At 37.3% G+C, this 25,114-nt stretch overlaps 1 protein-coding gene across 3 annotated transcripts in view; it reads left to right on the top strand.

Annotated features, from left to right (window-relative positions):
• INPP5F (inositol polyphosphate-5-phosphatase F) overlaps positions 1-25,114 on the top strand; it is a 100,070-nt gene that overhangs the window by 70,486 nt on the left and 4,470 nt on the right. The window contains exons 8-17 of one of the 3 annotated variants that reach the window (XM_001376725.4): positions 216-395; positions 11,763-11,830; positions 12,243-12,367; positions 13,275-13,352; positions 14,213-14,333; positions 14,985-15,113; positions 18,010-18,127; positions 20,147-20,345; positions 21,765-21,836; positions 22,008-22,081. In XM_001376725.4, coding sequence (XP_001376762.2) covers positions 216-395; positions 11,763-11,830; positions 12,243-12,367; positions 13,275-13,352; positions 14,213-14,333; positions 14,985-15,113; positions 18,010-18,127; positions 20,147-20,345; positions 21,765-21,836; positions 22,008-22,081 — 1,164 coding nt within the window. Of the gene's footprint in view, positions 1-215; positions 396-482; positions 8,979-11,762; positions 11,831-12,242; positions 12,368-13,274; positions 13,353-14,212; positions 14,334-14,984; positions 15,114-18,009; positions 18,128-20,146; positions 20,346-21,764; positions 21,837-22,007; positions 22,082-25,114 lie in introns of those variants that run through there. The other 2 variants (XM_056803393.1, XM_007478907.2) reach the window with 2 other exon arrangements.

The following is a 25,114-nucleotide window of genomic DNA, read 5'->3' as shown; positions in this document are numbered from 1 at the left end:
TATTTTCAGGGTTTCCATAAAGTTGAATAGAGTTTATTTTGACCAACCTTTAATATAAGTTAATATTTCCTTTAGTTATTTAAAAACATGATTCTGAGAACAGGTCCAATGACTTCCCCAGACTAACATCCCTGTGGAGTAGAGGAATGCTTGTGAGTAACCTAATAAATGATTTAGAATACTAATTTTTTTCTTTTTCTTTTGTCATTTCATAGGGATGCGATACAAACGAAGAGGAGTTGATAAAAATGGAAATGTTGCAAATTATGTAGAGACTGAGCAGTTAATTCATGTTCATAATCACACACTGTCATTTATTCAGACACGAGGCTCTGTTCCTGTTTTTTGGAGCCAGGTTGGGTACCGATACAATCCACGACCACGGCTAGACAAAAGTATGTGAGCCAGTTATCTTAATGGTCTGTCAATGATATTTGTTATTGTTGTTTGATCATTTCAGGCTATCTTATAGAGTTTATATTTTGAGGGTTTTTGTTTAGTCACTTTGGTCATGTTTGTCTCTGTGACCACATTTGGGGTTTTCTTGGCAGAGGTATTATAGTGGTTTGCCATTTTCTTTTACTGATGAGAAAAGTGAGGCAAACAGCATTAAATGACTTGCCCAGAGTCATACAGCATTACATAGTAAGTGTGATTGGAACTCTGGAATATGAGTCTTCCTGACTCCAAGTCCACCATCTATGTGGCCAATGACATTATTAGAAAATGTGTTTAAAAAAAAAAAGTTGAGACTTTTGTATTTGATTTTCTAACTTAATAAATTATACAAGATAATTATTGCATTATGTAGGTAGGCATTATGGGGTGTTCTTTGTCAAAAGGATAATGACAGATTTTGAATGTTACCTTTTAATTTAAATTAAGTAATAATTTATTAAAGCATATACAAGATGAAGAGATTGTGATGACCTTAGATTACTGTTTAATTTGAAGGGTGAATTAATTGGATACTGGAGTGTATAAAAGGCAAATATAAACAGTATATCATAAAGAAATATTTTAAAATGTTAACACCTACCAATGTAGGCTATATTTAAGGCTGAACAAAGACAAAATATTTCAATTCAAACATCAGAATATAGTAATATTCACTAAATGTTAGTATTTCATTTGTTATATTTTAACTTCATAGTAGAATTGCTAGTGCTTACAGAAATTTTTTTTCCCTATTAACTTATTAGTGGATCTGAGATATGGTACTCCTTCCAATGGTACAGATTACCAGCCATCTGTGGCTCTTTAAATTGTAACATTTGTTCATTTCCTCCCATAAGTTCTCCATGGAGTCTATACTACATGCCAGAAGCATTCCGTGGGATTTTAAAATTCTGAGGATACCAACAAAATACTCATACCATTTTGTTGTTTTTTTGTTCTTCTTGACTGGTCCATTCCCTTTTCTAGTCATGTCTCTCCTAGCACACACTCAATACAGTTTCTTATGTGCCAATTGCCATTGTCAATACTCTATTCCCTCTCTGTACCTACCATACATCTCTCCATTGGCTTTGGGTTATCTGTAATTTTTCTTCATAATCATGGTATTTCATTATTCACAGCCATGGAGCACCATGATTTAATGTAAATATATATAAAGAGTTTTGTTTCAGGAAGTTTAGAGTTGTTTCCAAATGTAATCCAGCCAATTCTGTCCATTTTCTTTCTGGACTAAGTTTAGTGTCTTTATTTTCTGTTCATGATATATATGGTCTGTTTCTTTATTAATTTTCTCCAATTGTACATTCTGGCCTGAACAATTTTAATTCATTTACTTGCTTCCCTTCCCGCCCCTCTTTGTGAATAGTTGCTCACTTTTGAGTGTTTATGGATTTCATTTAGGAAGCCCTACACTGTATTGAGGTTTTTTATACAGTTAGCCTAATGGTATCTGCAAATAAGGACGTTTAGAAAACCTCAGCATCTATAGGAATTCCCTCTTCTATTTGACCTCTGTTGAAAATCCTCCATAACTGTGGTAGAAATATTCACCAAGGACACAGCTTTCTATTTTATGTCTCACCTATGATATTAATAGGATCATCAAGAAAACTTCTCTGTTAGAGATCCTATAGACATTAATTTAGAGCTGAAAGGAATCTTATAGGTTGTAGTTCAGCCCCCTCAAACTGAGGCCCAGCGATGTTAAGAGCTTCATCTAAGGCAAACTTGATGGTAAATGCTGAGCAGGATTCAAATCCAGGACCTTTAACTTCAGATGGATACATTATTCTTTCTACTCTGCCACACTGTTGTCAGTCACACAGTGAAATTGTAAGATTAGAATTTAGGGATTCTAGTTGGGATTAGGTTTCAACTCCTTCCAAAGTTGTCACATGCCAAAAAGTCAAGCTATCCTGTATGAGAACAATTAACAGGATTTCTAGCATGTTGGTTCTTAAATGCTTTCTTAAGTTTGAGGAACTGCCCCCCTCTCCTCCAATGGATATTTCACAGAATCTAGGCTACTATGAATTTCATTGTTACAAATCTTTGAGTTATGTAATGTTTTTAATTGGAGTAACAAATTTTCATCCTCCCATTTAATTGTAACATCCTTGTCTTTTCTGGTTTTATTTATAGTGAAAATGTTCATATTGCTATAAATTCTTTCTTATCAATAGCATTGGTTTATTGGTCATTGTATAAGGATCTAGTTTAGTGCAGCAATTGCTATTATTTATAGACAGCCTAAAAATTGTGATTGTTAGCATCCTTTGACCCCTTTTCTCTACATCCTGCAAAGGCCACTGCAGAAGTTAAAACAAAATCAGTGCAGTGACTTTCCATAGTTCCAAATGACCACAGATAAAGCTTGCCATTTACTTCCTGACATAAAGGTGGTGGATTCAGTGAAGAATGAGATATATATTTTTTGGAAATCACTGAGAGAATTTGTTTTGCTTGACTAAGGGATGGGGGGCACTTCATAGGGTTATAGGTATTTTTTTTTTGATGGAATATAGTAGGCAAGACCTCGTGGTTTAATAGCTAGAATCCTAAAGATGATTCATGTTGATTCTTAGTAGTTCTGGCTTAAGCTCCCAGAGCTCAGCACTGTGAGGAGGCCCTGAAATGGGGCTTTGTTAGAGATCCTAGTTTTTCATTAATTATTCAGTATGTAGGCAGATAATTGAGCAAGAAGTTCACTTATTTATCATTTTATTATAATCTCTCTTCTGGTGACATTTTTTTTCCTTTGTATATTTTTTTAGTATCCTTTCACACTTTTCACTGTCATGTAGTTTTTTTTCAGTTCAATGAATCAAACTTTACTTTTAAAAAATAGAATTATTTAATTCACTGTGTCATTAAAGAGTTTTGACCATAGGATCAGAGATTTTTAAAATTGAAAGAGCCCATTAAAGCAGCTGAGTCCAATTTTCTCATAAATAGATTGAAATACAATATAGGTTAAGTGATTTACTCAGGGTTATAAAACTAGTAGATAACAGGCAGGATTTGAACCTAGCTCTTCCTGACTTCAAGTCCATTAAATGCTACTCTCTATTCACTATACTATGTTGCTTTTTAAAGTTGTACTTGATAAGACCTTTCTTAAATGTTAGTTCTGTGTCGTGGAAAGAATACTGAACTCGAAGTCACGAGAATAGGATTAAAATCTTGACTTTTCAACTTAGAATCTGAAAATAAAGAAATTGGACAGAGGAGCTAAGTGGCACAGTGGAAAGAGCATGAACCTTGAATCAGGACCTGGATCTATCTGTATTTAAATCCAGCCTCAGACTCTGACTGTGTCTCTGTGGCAAATCCCTTAACTTTTATCTGCCTTAGTTTTCTCAGATATCTGTAAATGAGGGATTATAATAAGAGCACCTACCTCTCAAGTTTATTGTGAAGATATGAGACAATATGTTTAATACAGTTTGGAAACCTTAAAGTGTTATATAAATGTTAGTTCCCACTTCTTATGAAGAGGAGAGGTAATAAGACCCACATCTGACTGTGCCTTCCATCTCTCCTTTCCCCTTTACCCACCTGATCTCCAGCCTTTTATGAAGGGAGGTAGGGTTATTAGGTACAACCTTCTATCTAGCCATCTAACCTTCCATCTAATTGTAAGATACAGCCTTCTACCTTCTACTGTATATGTCCCCTGAGAGAAGGTTGCATAGGTCTGGGATTCCCATGTTTGAAGAAGACTTCTATTCTTTCCCTTTTCTTAAAGACTTCCACCTCCTGTTGAATCTATTGGATCTTGGAACAACCTTCCATATGACCACAGCCTTTCTAAATCCTGTGCCTATCCTCTGAGAGAAGAGAAAAGTCTTCTAGGAGTAGGACCTCCATCTCCTGTTGTACAGGTTCAACTTCCATCTCCTCCTTTGCATCTCTTGCCTAATCTTATAGCCTTCAAAGAGAAGAGGATAGGAGAAACAAGGGTCTTTTGACTGTGATCTTGCATTTTATGATGGACCTATCTCATGGCCTTTCCTCTTGGTGATTAAAATAAAAATACACTTGGTTATATCCTACATACCAGTAACTCTGAACCTCTCTATATCATTGGGATTTTAAAATTCTGAGGATACCAACAAAATACTCATACCATTTTGTTGTTCTTTTTTTCTTCTTGACTGGCCCATCCCCTTTTCTAGTCATTCCCATTCCACAACACCCACCTCTCAGTTCCTTATTTCCATTCCCCTGAAGCCAGTCACCCCCAAATTCCAGATGCTAAACACCCCTTTCAAAGTGTCCTTTCCATTAGCTACAAACTTGCCTCCTCCCACTCTTCCCATCTTGTAGCAGTCATCAGTATATAGCTTTGACCTGGTGACAGTTTTCTTTTGCCGCCCCCCCCCCGCCCCCCCCCCCCTACTAGCTGTGCTTTCATTCTCCTTCATTTGCTGATTACACTGGGGGATTGGAATGCTCTTTACTTCCATTGTCTCTTCAGATTCTCCCTGTACTGCCATCTCTTAGTATCCACTCCTTCTCTGAGGGTCCATACATTCTACATCTTCGACCCAGTCAAAATCCTGGTAGTTATTGTTTATAAACTTACAGAATTTTTGCTGCCTTTTCTCAGTAAGCTTAGAACCTGCCATGCAACCTTTCTTTCCTCCTCATCTCCTGCTCTTATATTAGAGGACTTCAACATACACAGCAACACTCCTTGAAGCCCTCTAGGCTTTTAATTGTCCAGCTTCCCAAGATCCTACTTCTCCATCCTACTCCAGCCATACACAAAGATACCTATGCTTTTAATTTTGCTCTTACCCTCAAATGCATTATCTGTATATTTAAGAACTCTAAAATCCCTTTCTCTTATCATATTCTTCCCGTAGTAAAACCTACTCTTCATCTATATTGTGACATGCCATCTCTTAACTCCTCAGCTTTCTCCCACATCATCATCACTGCATTAGACATGCTTTCCTCTCTTTCCCATCTTGATCCCCTGGGTGAAGGAAATCTATACTATCTATCTCTCTTGAATCCCTGGCTTCATTATCATAATGCTGATTGTATTCTGCCAAGCTTTAGCCCTAGATTATTCCTAGGGTCTAATGCCTTTGTTCCCATATGCATCCTGCGAATGAAGGTAGAGAAAATCATTATGCCTGAGTATGGTATGCTCAATTTGTTATCCAACATCTATTGAGGTCTTACTGCTTGCTGCTTGGTAGTCCTTCTCCACCCTCTTCTTCCCTCTTTATCATCTCATATGACTTAGATGACTTCTATTGCTCCCTCCTTTACTCCCTTCTTATCAAGGCAAACCATTCTGCATGGACAATTCCATTCCTTCTCCTCCTTCCTCTCCCCTCATCTGCGCTTTAAGTTTTTTCTTTTTAATTTTTCTTTTTAACCCCTTACTTTCCATCTTAGATTCAATACTGTGTATTGGTTCCAAGGCAGAATAAGAGTAAGGGTAAGGCAATGGAGGTTAAGTGATTTGCCCAGGGTCACATAGCTAGGAAGTCTCGTATTTATTCAATCTCTTAGTCTGCTGCCTCCTTCCCTCCTGCCAACAAACATACCCATAGTCTCACCCTCACTCCCCTACCCCCAATCCTCAAAAAATCATCACTTAATCCTTCTATCTCCACTAATTCTGTGTAGCTAAACTCTTAAGTAAAAGCTGTCTACAAGAGATGCCTCCACTTCTTTTGTCTCACTTAATTCATAAACCTCTACCACATAATTTCTGACCTCATCATTCTGCTGAAATTGCTCTCATACCTAATATGAGATCCAATGTTGTTTTTTTTTGTTTTTGTTTTTGTTTGTTTTTTTGTCTTCTCAATCTTCATATTTTTGGAACTCTCTAAAGCCTGGGTCACTGTTGACCAGACCACCCTCTTCTTGATACTCTCATCAGGCTAGGTTTTTGAATCATCACTCTTCTTGGTTCTCCTACCAATCTGACTATACTTTTCCATCTCCTTTGCTACATCGTCATCAAAATCATCCCACCTTCTAGACTATTCCTCATGTCTTGGTCCTAGGCCCTGTTATCTTATACTCCTACACATTTCACTGATGAGTCTCATGTGATCCTGGCCAAGTCACTTAACTAATTGCCTAGACCTGTAATAATTAAAATTGGTTTGACAGAAATAATAAAGAATTGTGGTTGTCGTTTATAAAAGTTTAAAGTTAAATTATGAGTCAGTAGACTGTTAGTAGCTTATTTATAGTAAGGTAGAGATATTAAAGTGGGAAATATAGGAAGGAGATAGAAAATATCACCTAGCTAAAAATGCTCTAAATCCTAATCCTAGTGTTTCCAGACCAAGAATGTGAATCTGAATTCAAATATCACCAGACTCCAAAGTCTGTATCAGGAAGCCAAAATCTGAAGAGCCAAAGACATTGAAAACCCAGCGCGAACCTTCAGCTCACGTGAGGCCAAGACTTCCAAGAATTCGCCAAGCAATGAATGAGCTCTTATACATGCACAAAATTTGAAAATCTTAAAAAAAATGATGAAAACCCCTCCTATTTTATGGATAGGCTTATTGAACTGGGAGATAGCTATATAGACCTGGATCTTTCCAGAGAAAGGAATGTAAAGAACTGTTATAAGGTGGCCAAAGACTATTTTAAGACTTAAACTGCCCAAATTGGGCTACTATGGATCTCGAGGAATTAAGAAAGGTAGCAGTTTATATCTTTAATGGCCATGAAAAGAAAGATGAAGATAACAGTGACTTAGTGGAGACATTAAGGAAGGAATTAAGAGTACTAACAGAAAAAATTGAAAAAGAAAAAGCAAATCAAGGAGTGGCCATAGTCCCAGAGGGGTGACCAAAAGAATCTAGATAAATGATGGTACTCAGGGAGGGAGAAGAAACCTCAAAGAGTTTGGAGGTGAATTTTAAGCCTTTTCAAACTGTTGCCCTCACAATAGTAAAAAAGCTTCTGTAATAATTGTTTTTTGGTTTTTGTTTTTTAATTTATACCCTCCTCTTATGACTGGACCAAAGATAATACTATTACAAAAGTCCATAGACAAATTGGACACTGTTTTGGCTGACATAGTAAAAAATATGGATTTTTAATTTTTTAATTTTTAATTTTGTTTTTCTTTATATTTGAAATAGAATATTTGATTTTATTAGCCCCAATACCTATGCATACTCAAAAGCATTAAACTATAGAAACCTGCCATTGATTGTTAAGTATTATGGGGCTTTTATTAATAATTGTGTCTGATTCCAGAAGAAGGGATTACAAAAAGAGCCACTGCACTGTGCCAAGAAGCACAAGGTCAAAGAGACCACTAATCCCTATGGAATTGATGAGAATTTGCGCCAAGACAGAGGATTTGTTTGAGGTTCAAGGAAGTGGCTATTTGACAGTGTCAGATGTTGGACTCCCCATGCCACATTCCAACAAATATTTTAGTTTGCCTACCATTTCAGCTCCCTTATCCCTGAGAGTAAAGGAAAAATCAGACCAGAGAATCACATATTTTCCCTTTTACTTCAAAATCTAGTCCCTTTTCTCTTCTATTGAATGGCAATTTTATGTAGTCTGGAGGCTGCTGATGGGTAAGTGCAATATTACTGCAGTTGTCCGATAGACTTGTAGGACATAAATCACTTTAATTGGGCCCTGATTCAAGGACCAGTTAAGGGCTTATTCTTGCTTACTCAGAGTTTTTTATATATACATAGATTGTGATCCCCCCCCCCCCAATTTAATTTTTTTTCTCTCTTTTTTTTTGGTTTTCTTTTGACAATTGATTCACATACCCCATATTTCAGCCATGTATCCTGGGGTGATCCTGGTGGTGGTCAACACCCTCCTGGGGGGGGGGGGAGTTGTATAATTACCCCAAAATCCAAGGTTAAAAAATTTTTTTGGAAAAATTTTAGGAAAAGAAACTCATCAAAACCCCAAATCAAGAAAGTAGATCTCTTTGAAGAAGGTGCCATAAAGAAGTCTGTGGAAACCATATACTACATCAAAAGATCCAGAATGAACTTTGGGATGTAGTAAATCGAATTGAAGGAGATTGAGCACATTTATTTTGAATGTAAACTCTTATACCAAAGGGGACTTTCCCCTGTTTGGCTTTTGTCAATATGCCTACCAACCATTGGTTTTGCTCTCTTCCTCTTATTTCCCTCTTATCTCCAACTATTGTAACTTCCTCTTAGAAAATGCAATATTATATATACCTTTAGTAAGAGAATACTTAGAGATATAAGCTACTTATGTGAAATGATTCATTGGAGAGACTAGGCACATAAATTTGGGAGATTTCAACATGCTTGTCTCCCAAGAGAATCTAAAACTCTCTAAATTAATTAAGAATTTGAAGTATCCCTCCTTTCACAGTTACTCAGTGTACTAGTGGTGAATCAAAAGGAATTCTGACAGGTACTTGAGAGAGAGGGAACAGATAAAGAGTAACACAAATTCTCCCTCCCCCTAGGCAGAGCTGTTTGAACAATGGAGTCAAATCTGACTAGAGCTGAAGGGTAAGAGAAAATCCCCTTCCATCTTTCTTCTTTAGTTGATGTTATTTGTAATCCCCCTTCCAGTGCATTTAAGATGTCTGAGTCCTCAGTAAAGTAAAATTAGCTATTTATTGGATAAGGGGTTAGGCCATAAATTGGGAAAAAGGAAACAGGAAGTCCCTGGACTAACTCCCTCATATAGATGTCTTCAGGGGTTTGAGGCACAAGTCTGGGGACCAAGTCCCAGACTATCTTAATGTCTTTGTAGATTAAAGATGATGGTCTTTCTTGTCAAAAAGATATAGTTTTGAATGAGTCTTTTGAAGGATAGGCTTTTTTCCTTCCCCCAAGGGGGAAAAAGTCTCTATCCCACTAATGTAACAGATGAATGGTCTGGATCTTTTCCTGCTCAACAAGGGATTTGTATATTGGTAGCTAAGTAAGCTCAATAATGATTTTGCTTCTTTCCCCTTCAAGTCAAAGAGAAATGACCAGCAGTTTCCAACTGCTCCACTCTTTCTTAGCTGGAATGTTCCATTGCCATCCCCCATTGGCAGCTCAGTGTTCCATCTCATTTCTTCATGAGATAACCTTGCAAAATCTAGTTATTGCATTCATTTTAGCATTTCTCTCTTCCACATTAGTAAGAACCTTTTACTAGAAAAAGTTCACATCCCCATAGACCACAAGCGCTGCCCCCTGGGCAGTGCCAGGCAAATTGGGAGGCTGTGATTGTTTCCCATGAAGTTGGAGAGACAGGAAGTGACATGGAGAAACTGTTTGCAAAAAGCCAGCCCAAGAATTCTTTGGGGAGGCATTTTAGGTGGAATTCGGCTGAAAAGAAGACTTTTTCTGAGATTCATTCTGCAAGCCACTTTACAAAGATACATTTGACATTGGTGAGTCGGGCTGAAGAAGCATTCTGTGCTTCATAGACTCGATGTTGTGACTTGAGCTGAAGTAAGAGGCTTATTATGCTGGTGAGACCCTTGTTGAAAAGGCTACTGGACTTCCATGTGGAGATCAGAACTTTGTTGGGGAGTAAGCTGAACTTCTTTGGATAGGAGATCCAGGGTGGTAGGCTAGGAAATATTTTCTACTTCCCTCATACATTTCCCTCCTTTTACTATATTTATATTAAATTAAATTATTAAGAGCTACTAACAACATTTTGACTTAAGAAGTTAATTTTAAATACAGCCACCACAAACTCCTTTTTAACTATTACATTTGACCACCCAATTTTAATTATTACAGACCTTACTGATCTTCTGCTTTATAACTAATACTTGGTATCAATTCTAAGACAAAAGGTATGGGTTTTTTAAATTTTTACTTTTCCAGAAAAACCTCTCTGTTGACCTTCAGTTTCACATCTCCAAATACCTTCCTGACCTATGGCAAGTGTTCCAAGAGATGCTTTCAACTTAAATGTACCTTTCCCCCTTAACTTGACTCTTTTCAAATTTCCTTTATTACTGCCAATGGCACCACTATCCTTCTAGTCCCCCAGGCTCACAATCTGGGTATTATCCTCATCTCATGGTATTTCATCTACACCTCTCACATATACCCCCTTCTCTCTTCTGACACTGCCACCACTTTGCCATATAGCCTCATCACCTCATGCCTGGATGATTTCAGTAGCCTTTTGCTGGATCTGCCTGTCTCTAATCCCCACTTCAGTCCATCCCTCTGCCAGATGTTCAAATAACTTTCCCAAAGCACAACTCTACTATGCCTCTCTTCCACTAAATAAATAATAGTACTGTGTCATCTCCAGGTTCAAATACAAAAATATTTCTGATGTTTAAAGACATAACCTAATGCATTCCTATCTGTCTTTCTAATCTTCTTATTCCTTTGACTTCTCTCATAGTTTTCTCTCTAGTAATACCAATCCTGCTGTTCTGCTAACAAGACACTTCATCTCCCTGCATTTTCTCTGACTGTCCTCGGTGCCTAGAATGCTTGCCTCCTCATCTCTTATCTCCTGGTTCTCTGGGTTTCCTTCAATTCCCACCCAAAATCCCCCCTTCTTTAGGAAGCTTTTCTCTATCACTTCAATTCTAATATCTTCCCTCTGGTAATATTTCCTGTTGATCTTATACATAGTTTATATCTGTTAGTATATATCTGTTTGCTTTTTGTCTTCACTATTAAACTGTGAGCTCATTTAGAGCAGAGCTTCTTGACTTCGCTGTGTATGTACAGTGCTTAGCACAGTATCTACCATACAGTAGATACTTTATGTCTATTGGCTCACTTACTCTTTGTCATTATTATTGGGGTTCCTTCTAAATTCTAAGTTCTAGCTCTAAATTCCCTTAGTGCCTGTGGCCTTCATACTCAGGAATGTCTACCTATTGCTGAAGCCCCTTCTCCCACAGATGAGTTCCTCCAAGGGTCTTCATTTTGGGAAAGGGCTCACGCTGGCCATCCTTTATTCCTGTCAGCTCTGCTTCTAACTCTGAACTTTGCCACTGTGCATTAGCCCCTTTCCAGTGCCACACAACACTTACCTTTCATTTCTTTTCTTTGGGTCATCTTCTTACTCTAGTAGAATGTAAACTCCTTGAAGTCAGGACTATCTTTTTGCTTGAATTTGTATGTTCAGCTCTTTGCACAGTGACATAAATACTTAAATGTTTGTTGACTGATAGCTGAAGGTTGATAAAGATGGAAAAATATATAACCATATGTATATACACCAAGTAATAGACATATACATACATGCTCTCATTACATTTGTTTTAGACATACACAGTGAGAAAAAAATTTTTTGTATTTCTCTTTTTTTCGTAGATGAAAAGGAAACAGTTGCATATTTCTCAGCACATTTTGAAGAGCAATTGAAAATTTACAAAAAACAGGTTGGCTTTGAAATCTAGTTATCACGTTTTTTGTTTTTGTTTTTTGCTTCTTCGTGTTTAGAAATGTTCTATTTTAAGGATTCTCTCAGTGTATATTTGTAATATTTTTTGGAAAATATCCATCTAAACAGCTTTTAAACCAGGGGATGTTCATATGTGTGTATACACACACACACACACACACACACACACACACACACACACTCTTTTAAATCTGGATTTTTTAAACCACATAGGGAAAACTTGTTAGTAGCAATAATTAATTTAATAATTTATGATTGGGCAAAATTATCCTTGTAATATGTTCATGAAAAAAGTGAATTATTATACAGGAGAGATCACCTCTTGTTGCAAAGATTTAGTAAAATTTGACTTTTGCTTTGCCTTCCCTCCCCTTTCCTTTCTTTAACAGGTTATAATTAATTTGGTAGATCAAGCAGGAAGAGAAAAGATTATTGGAGATGCGTACCTCAAGCAGGTGTTACTTTTCAACAATGCAAATCTCACCTATGTTTCATTTGACTTTCATGAGCATTGGTAAGATGGCTTCTGTTAAATGGTCTTTGATCCACTGAAGTGTAAATGGCTGTGATATAATCTAGTTTTGACTTGAAGTGATCTTGTTTGTAAAATAAATAGTTGGATTAACTAACTTCTAACATTGTTTCAATATGAAGTACTTCTGTGTCATGGTTCTTATTAGCCTTAAAAAGGAAGTACAAATTAGATTTGAGATATCCACATAAACATAATTTTGGTAAATTTTAAAAATTCATTCTTTTTATTCTGTATTTACATTTCTTTCCCCTTAAAATAGTTTGGAGAAGTGTGTGTATGTTATATCTTTGCTAGAGTTTTCTCTTTCTGTCCTATCTCTTGTACTTTTGGCAAAAGTTCCATTTAATTCCTTTCTGTACAAAATCATCCTGGGCTTCCTTTTTTTTCCCTCAGCAATCAGGGTTAAGTGACTTTCCCAGAGTCACACAGAAGGTGTCAAGATTTGCAACCAAATTTGAACCTAGGTTCTTCGGACTCCAGGCCTGGAGTCTGTATTTGCAGCCCAATTGCCCTTTGACTTCCTATTCTTAAATCTTGCAACCTAAAATAAAACTAACTTCCATTTGTTTGAAAAAACTATGCAAGACCAGGATACTTATTAGTTCTAAATTCAATTTCAGATTTGTACGTATATATCACAGTCCTTTTCTGAAGCAGTCAAAACAGAATAAACTGCCCAACCTGTTTTAATGTTGTATTTCATGGGCTTTTTAGAGTCTGTACTTCAAGGAACCACACATGCTGGTTCAAATATTTATGCAATTTATTTCCATTATCTATGTATTATAGTTCAAATATTTCATAATCATAATTTTATATTTAAAAATTTACCAAATACAAATGCTGGATAGAGTTTTTAAAATGACATTTTTTTAATGTGTTTTAGCCGAGGCATGAAATTTGAGAATGTCCAGACCTTAACAGATGCCATTCATGACATTATTCTGGATATGAAGTGGTGTTGGTAGGTATTATTTAAAAGGTAATATTTGTTTTGAAAGATCTTAATATTTGTGCCATTTTGCACTGGGGGGAAGTGTCACTTGTTGAGGAGGAAGTTATTTGGTCTTCCCATTCTAAACTTCTTTGAAATTTGCTTTGGGGGGAGAAGTTAGTTGAATTTTTAAAATGGCTTGCCAGTGATGGTGAACCTTTTAGAGATGGAGTGCCAGCTCCCACCCCCCTCTGCCACATATTGCCATGACCCCAAGGACCTTCCCCACTCCCACCCCCCACCCACCCTTTTCCCCAGACAGGAAAAGGGAAGAAGTGCTCCCATTGGCTATTGGGCATGGTAGGCAACTGAAGGCATCCCCACAGGGAAGACTCTGTGTGGCTTTTTTGCCACATGTGCCATAGGTTTTAGACCATCACAGGCTTAGACCATCTAAATCTCACTGCTCTTTTTATATCTATTTATTTAGGGAACATTATTTAATGAAACTTGATTGACTTTTTAGTATTGCTAAATACTAAATAATACTTTTTAGTATTGCTTTTTAGTCCATATTTTCTTTCTATCAAACTTGAAATAGTAAAATCTAGTGAGCAATCAGATTTCTTTAAGTTATATAAGCTTTCTGTAATTCATTGTATGCTTAATTTACATATCATATATTGTTAATTGCTCCTTATACTAAGTCTGTGTAAATATGCATCTTAAAACTTGTATTTTGGATAGTCATCAAACAAAACTTGTTAGCCTAAAATTTAGTCATCTTGATCAATAAGAACCATATATATTTATTTAAAATGCTACAAAGTGGCACATTTGCAGAGAATTACACTGGTATTACTAAAGTAACTTCATCTAATTTTTTTTAGGGTTGATCAAGCTGGGGTAATATGTAAACAGGAGGGGATTTTTCGAGTTAATTGCATGGACTGCTTGGATCGTACAAATGTAGTACAAGCTGCCATTGCAAGAGTGGTCATGGAACAGCAGGTATATTTAAATTTAATTTTAAAATTTTTTTCCTCAATTAAATTGCATTAGAAAAAACACAAGTCTTAAAGTCAGAAGACCTTAGTTCAAATGCTTACTTGGTTACTGATTGGTTATTAGATAATGGGTTGATGATTTAAAGACTTTGACCTTCAGTTTTCTTGACTTGTAAGGACAGAGACTTTGAACTGGATGAGTCAGTCCAAATATCCCTTCCAAAGTCTATGAATTGAATTATAATTTAATTCTTATGTATTTAAAATTATTAAATCTCTACAGTAGAAGGACATATTTAGCATATTCCTTATATTGAACAAAAGTGACTTTATTTTCACAGATACAGATCTTAACATTTTGAAACTATTTTTAAAAGTGTCAGTCAATTTGTTTTTCATTTCACATTGATATTCTGTTCCTTTTAATATTTAAATTTGAAGTGAAATATTAATATATGGACATTCATGCCAAAAATTACACAAAGACATTCCAAGTATTTTGTTTATACATCTTTTGACATGCCAATTTTCTTAAAATATTAAAAGACAACAGTTTTTTTTCTTTAAAAGTATTTAATTTTGCATGCATTTTCAGTTTTCTGTATTCTGGCTTGAGGGTACTCTACAATTAATCAATTACTTTTTTGAACTTTAGCTAAAGAAATTAGGTGTGATGCCCCCTGAACAACCTTTGCCAGTGAAATGCAATAGAATCTACCAGATAATGTGGGCAAATAATGGAGATTCTATAAGCAGACAGTATGCTGGAACAGCAGCTTTGAAGGTATTTTTTTTTAAGTACTATACATTTAACTACCAGAAATTGTTAATAACTTTGTTAAGTTGCATGAAGGTTTTTTTTGGGGGGGGAGGGTGGGGTGTTATATGATAGGATCTTTAGAAATTCTTCAGAAACACTCAGTGATAGCCTTCAGTGGCTAAATCTCATTGATTTTACATAAAATGCCAAAACTGAAGTATTATTGCTTGCATCATTTAACACCCATGTTATTTATATACATACAGAAGGATCTAAGTTTTGTCTTTTTTTCCCTTTTTTTCAAAAACTCTTACTCTCTGTCTTAGAATCAATACTGTGTTCTAAGGAAGAAGAGTGAAATAGTGATAAGGGCTAGGCATTTGGTGTTGTGTCTTGCCCAGGGTCACATAGCTAAGAAGTATCTGTGACCAGATTTGAATCCAGGACACCTTCTCTTTTCAGGCTTGGTTCACTGAGCCACTTTGCTGCCCCTAAGTTAAGACTTTTACTTCTATCCCTTGTTGGTGAGCTAACTAAATAGCAACATGCCACTCCTAAATTGATACACCTAGAATAGGTTCATTGGATCATCCAAATTTAAAATTGGAAGGGGGAGAGAGTGTAGCTTTGTGCCTGGGTAAATCACTTAACATTGATTGCCTAGTCCTTACTGCTCTTCTGTCTTAGAATTGACAGTAAGACAGAAGGAAAGGGTTTATGGGGGGGAAAAACTGGAAGAGACCTTTAGAGATAATCTAATTCAACTCTTTCGTTTGATAGATAAATAGGTACACTTCAAAGAGGTTAAGTGATTTGTTCAATGAAAATTTCAAAAATTTCAACAAAACTAGGACCTATATTTCCTGACTCTCAATCCAGAGTTCTTTAATTCCATTGGGTAATAGATACAGAGATAATGCATCATAATTCATAGAATTGAGTTGAGTTGAGAACTGAATTAAAATCCTGGTTCATATTTTCCTGAATTCTTGTATGTCTCAGGTTACTCCCTAGGATTTAGCTACTACGTTATAATAGTTCTTCAGTTAATGAAATCACTGGCCCTCTGTTCACCTATAGTACCAGATTCCCCTATCATCAACTACAAATGCCTTTTATTAATTCTTATGTTCTACATCCTACTCCCCTATTAACAGAAATCTGCTTCCTCGTTTCAGTCCATCTGATTTACTAGCAATTACAGTTTTGAATGAAGGGATTCCTACCTTATTCATAATAGCAAGCAGTCCCTGACACTTTGGGACCACTCTTTTCTGAAAGGGGGTGCATTAAACTGGGCAAGAACTGAAGGAAAGAAGGTAGGTTATTCTTCCCTTCTTTTTATTCCAAATACTTAGAAAGTATCTTGGAACAGCAGTAAATCAGAACTGCAAAGGATGACTGAGTCAGGCAGACTTCATAACCAATATTCCTACTGCCTCACTTCTTAAGGATTAAAAGAATTCAGTCTAATTCAACTCCAATTCTTCTGTAACCGAATCTTTTCATGTTGACTATTGTATGAATAAATGGATCTTGGTGTGGACTTGGTCTTTTTTTATCAGACATTGGTGTTTTTCATAACAATGTCTAGGAATCCATAGAATAATACATGTGACAAGAAAACCATATACCACCAACTCAGCATGTTTTCATATTGGAATACCTAGGCCATTTATAGAACACAACTAACCAACCTTTGAAACTAATTCTTTATAAAAAAAATTTTCATTAATGTTTGTAATGTAACTGTCTTAGGAGCATGTCATAGTAGATTCAGTTAGCCTTAAAACCATGGAGACTCAGGTTCGGCCTCCATCTCAGACACATCCTGGCTGAGCTCTCTAGGCACCTTCTGGTTACACAGAAGTATAAGGGTCAGAATGTAAGGGGTAAAAATAAAGGGGTTGGAATAAATTTATAAGAGTGTGGTAACCAGGAATTATTACTCAATTCCAAATGATTTTTTATGGTAGTTTATTTACAAAAGGAGAAAGAGTGAAAGGAAGAAAATCAGAGAGAGTAGATATTTACTCTGGCTTGGTCCGAACCAGGCAGAGCTTAAGGAGGCCGAGAGGTAAATTAAATGAGGGTTTTAGCCACGAGGCCTCCTCTAAGACGAGAGTCCATTCCAGAGGCTAGTACCTCTGGAACAAGCCAAGGAAGGAATCAGTCTTTTTTACTCACCCACATGGTAATTCTAAGGAAAAATAGGAAAGCAGTCTGAGGTTCTCAGTTGGAACTCCGGGGTCAAGTTGAAGGCGAAAGACCTGATCACAGGAAGTTCTTTCCACTTTTAAAGACCATTCCTTTTGTCACTTCCTGTGCCTTCTTTCCACTTTACGTGAATCAATTACAGCTAAAGCTTTGCTTAGGACTGCCCGGGGGCAGTCAGCGGGTTCTGATTCATCACCCACTTTCAAACACGTGGGTCAAAAACTTCTCCCACTTAAGGATAAGTGGGGTGTATACACTTCTGGTGATTAAATCTAAAAATGAGCAGGGGAGAGTTAATCCCATCTTTACAGAATTAGGAGCTTGACTGGTAGTATTCTCTAATTGATGCAATCCCAGGGCTAGTCCACATAAGAGTCATATAATCCCAGAACATGCCAAGAAATCAGCCCCAGCTGGACTGACAGGGCCACGATGAGGTATAGGCCTCCTGTAGTCATTAGTGTGTTACATGAAATGTGAGGATTTGTCCAGAGGATCCCAACTGTCCTTGCCAGCCCTAACAGGGAATTCTTTTTCAAGTCCTAAATATGTTTTATAGGATTCAGAGTTTTAGATTTTATAGCTTGTATAGTCTTCAGCATCCTAGGTTGTAGACTTTTATTGGTTTTAATCTAATATCTTGGTACTTGTCAAAATCAGCTCAAGTAAATGATCAAAATAAAATAACATTTTCTCTTAACAGGGTGATTTCACTAGAACTGGTGAAAGGAAGTTGGCAGGAGTCATGAAAGATGGAGTTAATTCTGCAAATAGGTATTACTTGAATCGCTTTAAGGATGCTTATAGACAAGCAGTTATAGGTAAGAAACTTTTGTCTTAAGGTGTGATGTCTAGTTTCAGTAATTTCTTTCTTGAATGAGCTTTTTTGGGAAACAAAGGATATTAATGTAGAATAACGTTTGTGTTTTTATAATATAGCTTTTGTTTTATATTGTCCATCTTTACTAAAGTGAGACGACTGTTAGTTGCAGTTAATTGCTTAGACCAGGGCCGATAAAACAGGCCATCCACCTGTACAAATATTTGTGTTTTTATTTACTCTGCAGCAGAGTTTAAGGCCTGCAGAATGAGGGAGCTGTTGTCTTACAGAGGGGAAATTATATGCATTAGGATCTTGTCAGCAAAAATTAAATTCTGAGATCTCATTATTTTTCCCTCTAACTTCCCTCTTTTTATGAAGGGCAACACCATTAGTCCAGTCACCTAAGGTCACCACCTAGGAGTCATCTCTTGACTCTTTACTGTCATCCATTCCCATATCTATGACTTGCCATGTTTTGTCAGTTTTATCTCTTCAACATTCCTCTCATCTCTTCCATTTATACACCCAGTTCAGATATTCATCACCTCTCCCCTGGCTTACTGCACTAGCTCCTTTAATTGGTCTCCCGCCTTCAGTCTCTTTGCTTTCAAGTTCATTCTCTACCTACATGCCAAATACTGTGACCATGTCTCCCCTGCTCAAGAAGCTTCATTGGGTCACAGTTTCTTCTTAAGACAAAATTCAAATTACTCTCTAAGTTAATTACACATTCCTTGCCACTGCATATTCCATGCTACAGACAAACTATCTTGTAAGAACGTTTTCCTTTCTTATCCTTGCCTCTGGGGACACATCCAAGGCCCCCCCCCCCCCCACCCCCCTGCAAACCCCCACTGGTCCATTCAGAGCTACTCTCTTTGGTAGTAGCTAGCACCTTCAAGAAGCTTTTCTAGATTTCCTAAATTTTTCTTCTAGCTCACTTTATATTTTTTCTGTATGGGTCCTATATTTATTTTACATGTTAAGACGTTTAAAAAATGATTCCTTGTTGATTCCTTCTCTGGAAAGAATTTTTTTTGGTTACTTTGGGTTCTTTGACATGGACAAATAGCCAACCCTTTTCTGAAAGCCACATTTAATCTTTTTCTTCACAAAAATACTATTGCCTCTGACTATTTTAAGTGAATGTTGGCATATTTCATATCTATATAGTTTTTTATGGTTTACAAAATACTTTTCTCACAACCTTGGAAAGTAGGTAATGAAAGTATCTCTAATTAAAGATGAATTATCCTAGGCTCAAAAGTGACTTGCCCAAGGTCTCCTAGCTGTTAAATGCTGAAACTGGAACTTGATTTAAGATTTACTACCTAGCCCAATTTCCTTTCTAGGATACCATACTGTCCTTTATGTTTTTAAGAATATTACAATCAAGAAAGATGTGTTACCATGCTTAAATTTTGTCATGCAAAAAAAATTATTATAAATATTGTAGGATTTTAAATTAGGTCTTCTTGATTCTAGGACCTACAAGCTATAGAGTACCATGCCACTTAGCTAATTTTAAAATTTATATACTAATTTTTAATCTATGAAAGTCAGAATCCACTAATTTGTTTGTTTGGGGCTTTTTTTGCCAATCTGTATAACTTTTTCCTTTGTTTTTGTATTGTTACCAATTTTCAATGATTATAGACCTTCCTATTGCTTTTATTATTTTTTTTATAAACCCTTACCTTCCATCTTGGAGTCAATACTATGTATTGGCTCCAAGGCTGAAGAGTGGTAAGGGCTAGGCAATGGGGGTCAAGTGACTTGCCCAGGGTCACACAGCTGGGAAGTGTCTGAGGTCAGATTTGAACCTAGGACCTCCCGTCTCTAGGTCTGGCTCTCAATTCACTGAGCCACCCAGCTGCCCCCAAACGACCAGTCCCTATTGCTTTTTAAAGGAATATTTAAACTAATCCTCTTTTCTCTTTCTAAGTTATAAATAATAATGACTTAATGCCAACATTTCTACCCTTCCCCACTTCCTTCACCAACCTTCCTCTCTTAGATTTGATGCAAGGCATTCCTGTGACTGAAGATCTCTATTCCATATTTACCAAAGAGAAAGAACATGAGGCTTTGGATAAGGAGCATCAGAGAAGCCACCAGGAACTGATTAGCCAACTCTTACAGAGCTACATGAAATTACTGTTGCCTGATGATGAAAAATTCCATGGGGGATGGGCCCTTATTGATTGTGATCCAAGGTCAGTTTGAATTCATGCCCAGCACATTCCCTTCCTTAACCTTCTGATGCTAATGTCTTAATTAACAGTTGATAGATAGCGCTGGCAGTGTTTACTTAGATAATGCCAGGTGTGGGCTTGTCCGCATGGTGCATGGCAGTTTACCAGCACTTGGGAAATGCATCATGTGGGGTTGTTTCCGAGTGCCACGTGGACTTGGGGATGCCCGTGGATTCCAGCCGTGCCCCCCCTTTTATACTGTGCTGATTCTAGCTGAGGGAACTGCCCTGCTCAGGGGAAGTGTTTCTGTGTGGTAGTGCTCGGTCACCCTCTCTTGTTCTCCACTGACAGATCAGTTCCTGCTGAGAAGCACTTTCTCTGCCCCAGTCCCCATCACGCCGTGTGGTTTGGGATGCGGCTATGCTTATGAAGGTTGTGCTGGCAGAGCGCAAGCTCTTGAAAGGCCTAGCAAGCAGGAATGATGTTGTGTCCAGACATGGTGATGGACTCATTTCTGTAAGCTAAGAACCGCCAAGTTTGGAGAAGCCACAGCACCAGATCAGTAACGGTTTTGTAGGCCATCAGTGGATGGAGTCAGTATTGAAATCTTGTGGCCTTGAATAGTGTATATGTAAAAATCTTGCTTTTGGCTCCTTTTCTTCAGCTCTCTCTAGTAACCTCAGGAACTCCGAGCATATTCTTCTATGAATATCCTCCTCATGGTTGAGAAATTTAGTATTGCTAGCAAAAATGACCAGAAAGAGAAGGATAAGCTTTGAGATGGAATTATGTGGTACAGGACCAGCACTGTCCGCCTCTAAAAATCCTTCCGAAATGTCCAGAATCTCTCTAAAACCCTCTTTATGTAAAACGGTTGATGCCTATAGGTCAAATGGGCTGATGCACCCACCTTGTAAGCATGAACGTAGTTTAGCCAAAAATAAAGATGTTATATGTGCATTATGCTTTCATACCTCGATAGGAATACTATAAATTTGCACTTTTTTACTTTGACAATTGACAATCAAGTGTCAATGATAATTTCCTTTGCTAAAATTTCAACATTATCTTAATAGAGATTGAGTTTTCTGTTACCTTAATGATTGACTAAAATTAGGTCGAGTGTAGCAGATTAATTTTTTCAACCTTTTCTTACTTTTGGTCTACTTTTTGCTTTTCTCTACTACTTGACAAATAATTTTCACAGTTTTCCAGGTATTAATTATATGATATAGCCATAGTTTAATGGCATTTTATCTCCAAAATGCCAATTCTGTATGAAGGAAAAAGAGTTATACTCAATTGAATAATAATCAGAATAGTGTGAAGTCCTCAGTTATTTATACTATTTTTCTTTTTGTTTTGGTACATTGCAAAACTCTTACTTAATGGAGATTGTTATGAAAATACTTTCCCCCTAATCCCTACCATGTTTTCTAGCCTTATTGATGCTACTCATAAAGATGTGGATGTGCTGCTACTGCTTTCTAACTCTGCATACTACGTGGCCTAGTAAGTTGCACATTGAATAAAAAGCTTTAATTGAAAATTTTTTAGGTTGATTTCTTAAATCAAATGTCACTTTTAGAAGTTTTATTATTTTTAAATTCTTAGTGATTCTGAATCATTTTAGTACTGAAGCAGAATATTTTCTATTTTAATCTTTCTTCTTTCTCTGCCCAGCTATGATGATGAAGTTGACAAAGTAAATCAGTATCAAAGACTGAGCCTGGAAAACTTGGAGAAAATAGAAATAGGTAAAATTTAAGTATTTTCCTAAATAATATCCTATTTCTTCGAACGGGTAGTCAGGTTTAAACAAGTAATATGACTTATTAGAACCAGAAAACTATATTTCAGTGATAATTAAATTTTATTTTTTTTTTCCTTTGCATTCAGTTTGAAGATTGACCTACAATGTTGGTGACAGTGACCAACTATGTTTGTGGCCATGGAAAAAATTTTTTATTGTTGTTAAATAGTGTCCCTCATAATATTTTGGGTCTGAGTCAAATAGACAGATTTCTTTTTTTTTTTTTTCAATTATGATCAAGGTCTGTTTCTCTTAAGTTTTTTTTCTCTCCTACTTCAGATACAAATGATCATCTCTATGTTCAAGAATTCCAAAATCTTCCTATCCAACCATAACATATTGACTTTCCACTTCTCCCTTTACTTTTCCCTTAATAAACCCTATTTACCTACATGATGACCTCCAGTCTCTTGATAGTGTATTTCTCTCTTGGGCTATCTAGCCTGCACATATTTCTTTTCCCCATCTAGACTTGTTTGTGAACCAGCTCAACTAAACACTATTCTTTGAGTTCCTAGCCCCCTTATCATTTCACTCAATTATGCCCTGTCAAGCCTCAATCTTGGATCATTCCCACCATCCACTGTCTTCACAGCTCCACATGTATTGGTGAATGAAGGTAGAAAATATCACAAAACTATTTTGATTGGTTTCACAAAGTTGTTTTACAATCTCACCTGGGTCCTCTTCTGAGCAGTCCTTCTCTGTACCTGCCTCACCAACTTGTGATCCCACTTTCCACAGCAGCTCTTTGAAACCTTTTCAACACTTCTCAAACCTCTTGTGGATCCCACTTTTGATTGAGAACTTTGCCTCACATTTACAGAAAAAATCAAGGCCATTTGTCACGAACTTCCCCTTGTTCCTCCCCCTCCCCTTTTTCATCTGTCACTCAAATGCTTTCTGCCATTATCTTCTCAACTCATTTCATACGATGAGGTGCCTTACCTTTTTTTAAAAAATGAATATTTATTGCTTTATATGAATACTGTATTGAAAGCCCAGCCATTCAGTTTACACACAGAAATTATATGATTATATAGTTTCACAAAGGCAACGAAAACATTAGAATCTACAAAATCTACTTTCCAAAAATTTTTAAATTCTGAACATCAAAAAGGTACAGTTGAAGACACAGAGATAAGTTTGGCAACCAGTAATTTTGACTGAGAAGTTGCAGATTGCATAACTTAATGGGAATCTGAAAACATTGAATTGAACAGTAAGTTGTGCTTTGCGCCAATGTGGAAAATGTAACACTATCAGTGTTCAAATTCATATTCAAAAATATGTAATTCACTTAATGTTGGTTTCTATGCACTCCTAGAACTTTTAGTCATTTAGCTCAATTACATCAGTAAGGTACTATATTAATTCCTCCAATATCTTACCAAATCTATTTGCATACTTTCAAATAATTTAGAAACGTGTGATAATTCACGGTGTTCATAAAAGCAAGCAAGAGATCAAGTAACCTGTCCAATTCTTCTGAGATGTTTTCACATCAGCTTCATAAGCTCTACAAAATAGTAAACTAATGGATGAAGGTCGGTCATAACCGAAAGCAAATTTTTTCTCATAAACAAAGTCCTTTTTGAGGTACCTATTTACAAGGGATCCCATTCCATTCCATCTCCAGCAGATTACCCTGTGGGCCATCCTTATTCTGGCATTTATTTTCAGGGTCTCCCTAACCTGTCTCCTGCCCTTTTACATTCCTCATAAAGGCCATCTGCACTTGATGACTCCACTTTCCTTACTCTCTTCTCTTCCCTTTACAAATCCACTTTCTGACTCCTAAAAAGAAACCAGGGATGCGTGACTGTCAAATCCAGTGGCCTTTTCTGTCTTCATTCATCTTGATCCCTCTGCAGCCTTCTTGTCTTTGACACTTCTCTCTAAGATTTTAGAATGTTCCTCTCTCCTGGTTCAATTCCTACCAGTCTTCGTGCTGTCTCTCAGTCCATTTCACACTCTCGAACCCTACATGTCCCCTAGGTGTCTGTCCTGGGGCCCCTTCTCCCCTTATGCTGCTTTCTTTGGTGATCTCATCAGCTCTACCATGGATTAGATTACCGTCTTTATGATTGATTCTAAAATCTACATTCCCTGCCCTACATTCTGCCGCTCTCCAAAATCTTCAGATCCCTTTCAGTCTTTGACTAGATGTCCAGTGGGCGTTTTAAATTCACCCTGTCCAAAGCAGAACTCAAGATTGTCCTTCCCCTGAAGTCTCTCTGTCCACATGCTTTCTCCATTATTGTAGAGGGCAGGCACTCCAGCCAAGAGACATTCTGGCCTCCTTGCTCCCTCTCGTTCCCAAGTGCACTTCATTCCTAAGGCTTGACTTTGCCTTTGCAGCATCTCTTCTGGCACGTCCTCAGCCTGGGGTAGGCCGGCATCTTCCTATGCCTGGACCGTTGTAATCACCTGCCTTGAGGTTCTCTAGTTCATCCTCTCTGTTCCTCATCATGGCACCCACGACTGACTACCGAATCCTCGACGGCACTCAGAGACCTTCTGAATCTCACCAGGCCCCCCAGCTTCCCAGCATCCTCTGGAACACAGCCTCGGTCCAGTCTGATGGCCCTGAAAAGGACGCTTATTTCTTGCCTCTGTCTGTGCTCTCTGGTGGCTTCTGTACTCGGAATGCTCTCCTTCATCTCTGCTTACTGGCCTTCTGGATTTCTTCCCCTTTGCCTACCAGAAGCCATTCCTAAGCCCTCTTAATTGTAGTTTTCCCACATGTTATTTCCTGTTCATCCTGTGTGAAGAAAATTTCCCTTCCCTTCCCTTCTCCCCCTTTCAGGGGTCACACAAGTGACATCATGTCCTGTCGACTGCCTGCTTGCCTGGCGTCAACCAGAACTTGACCCAGATAGCTAGGAGGAGCCGGGGAGCCAAGAGGTCATACAAAGGGTTATGTGGGAAGTTCTCTGTCTCTGGCACTCTGTGGAGGGGCCACGTGGAAAAGCTA

The sequence above is a fragment of the Monodelphis domestica genome, chromosome 1 (assembly GCF_027887165.1).
Source record: "Monodelphis domestica isolate mMonDom1 chromosome 1, mMonDom1.pri, whole genome shotgun sequence".
In the NCBI taxonomy this organism is placed as follows: domain Eukaryota; kingdom Metazoa; phylum Chordata; class Mammalia; order Didelphimorphia; family Didelphidae; genus Monodelphis; species Monodelphis domestica.
The sequence above is the reverse complement of the archived record's forward strand: the minus strand, read 5'-3'. Positions and strand labels throughout refer to the sequence as shown.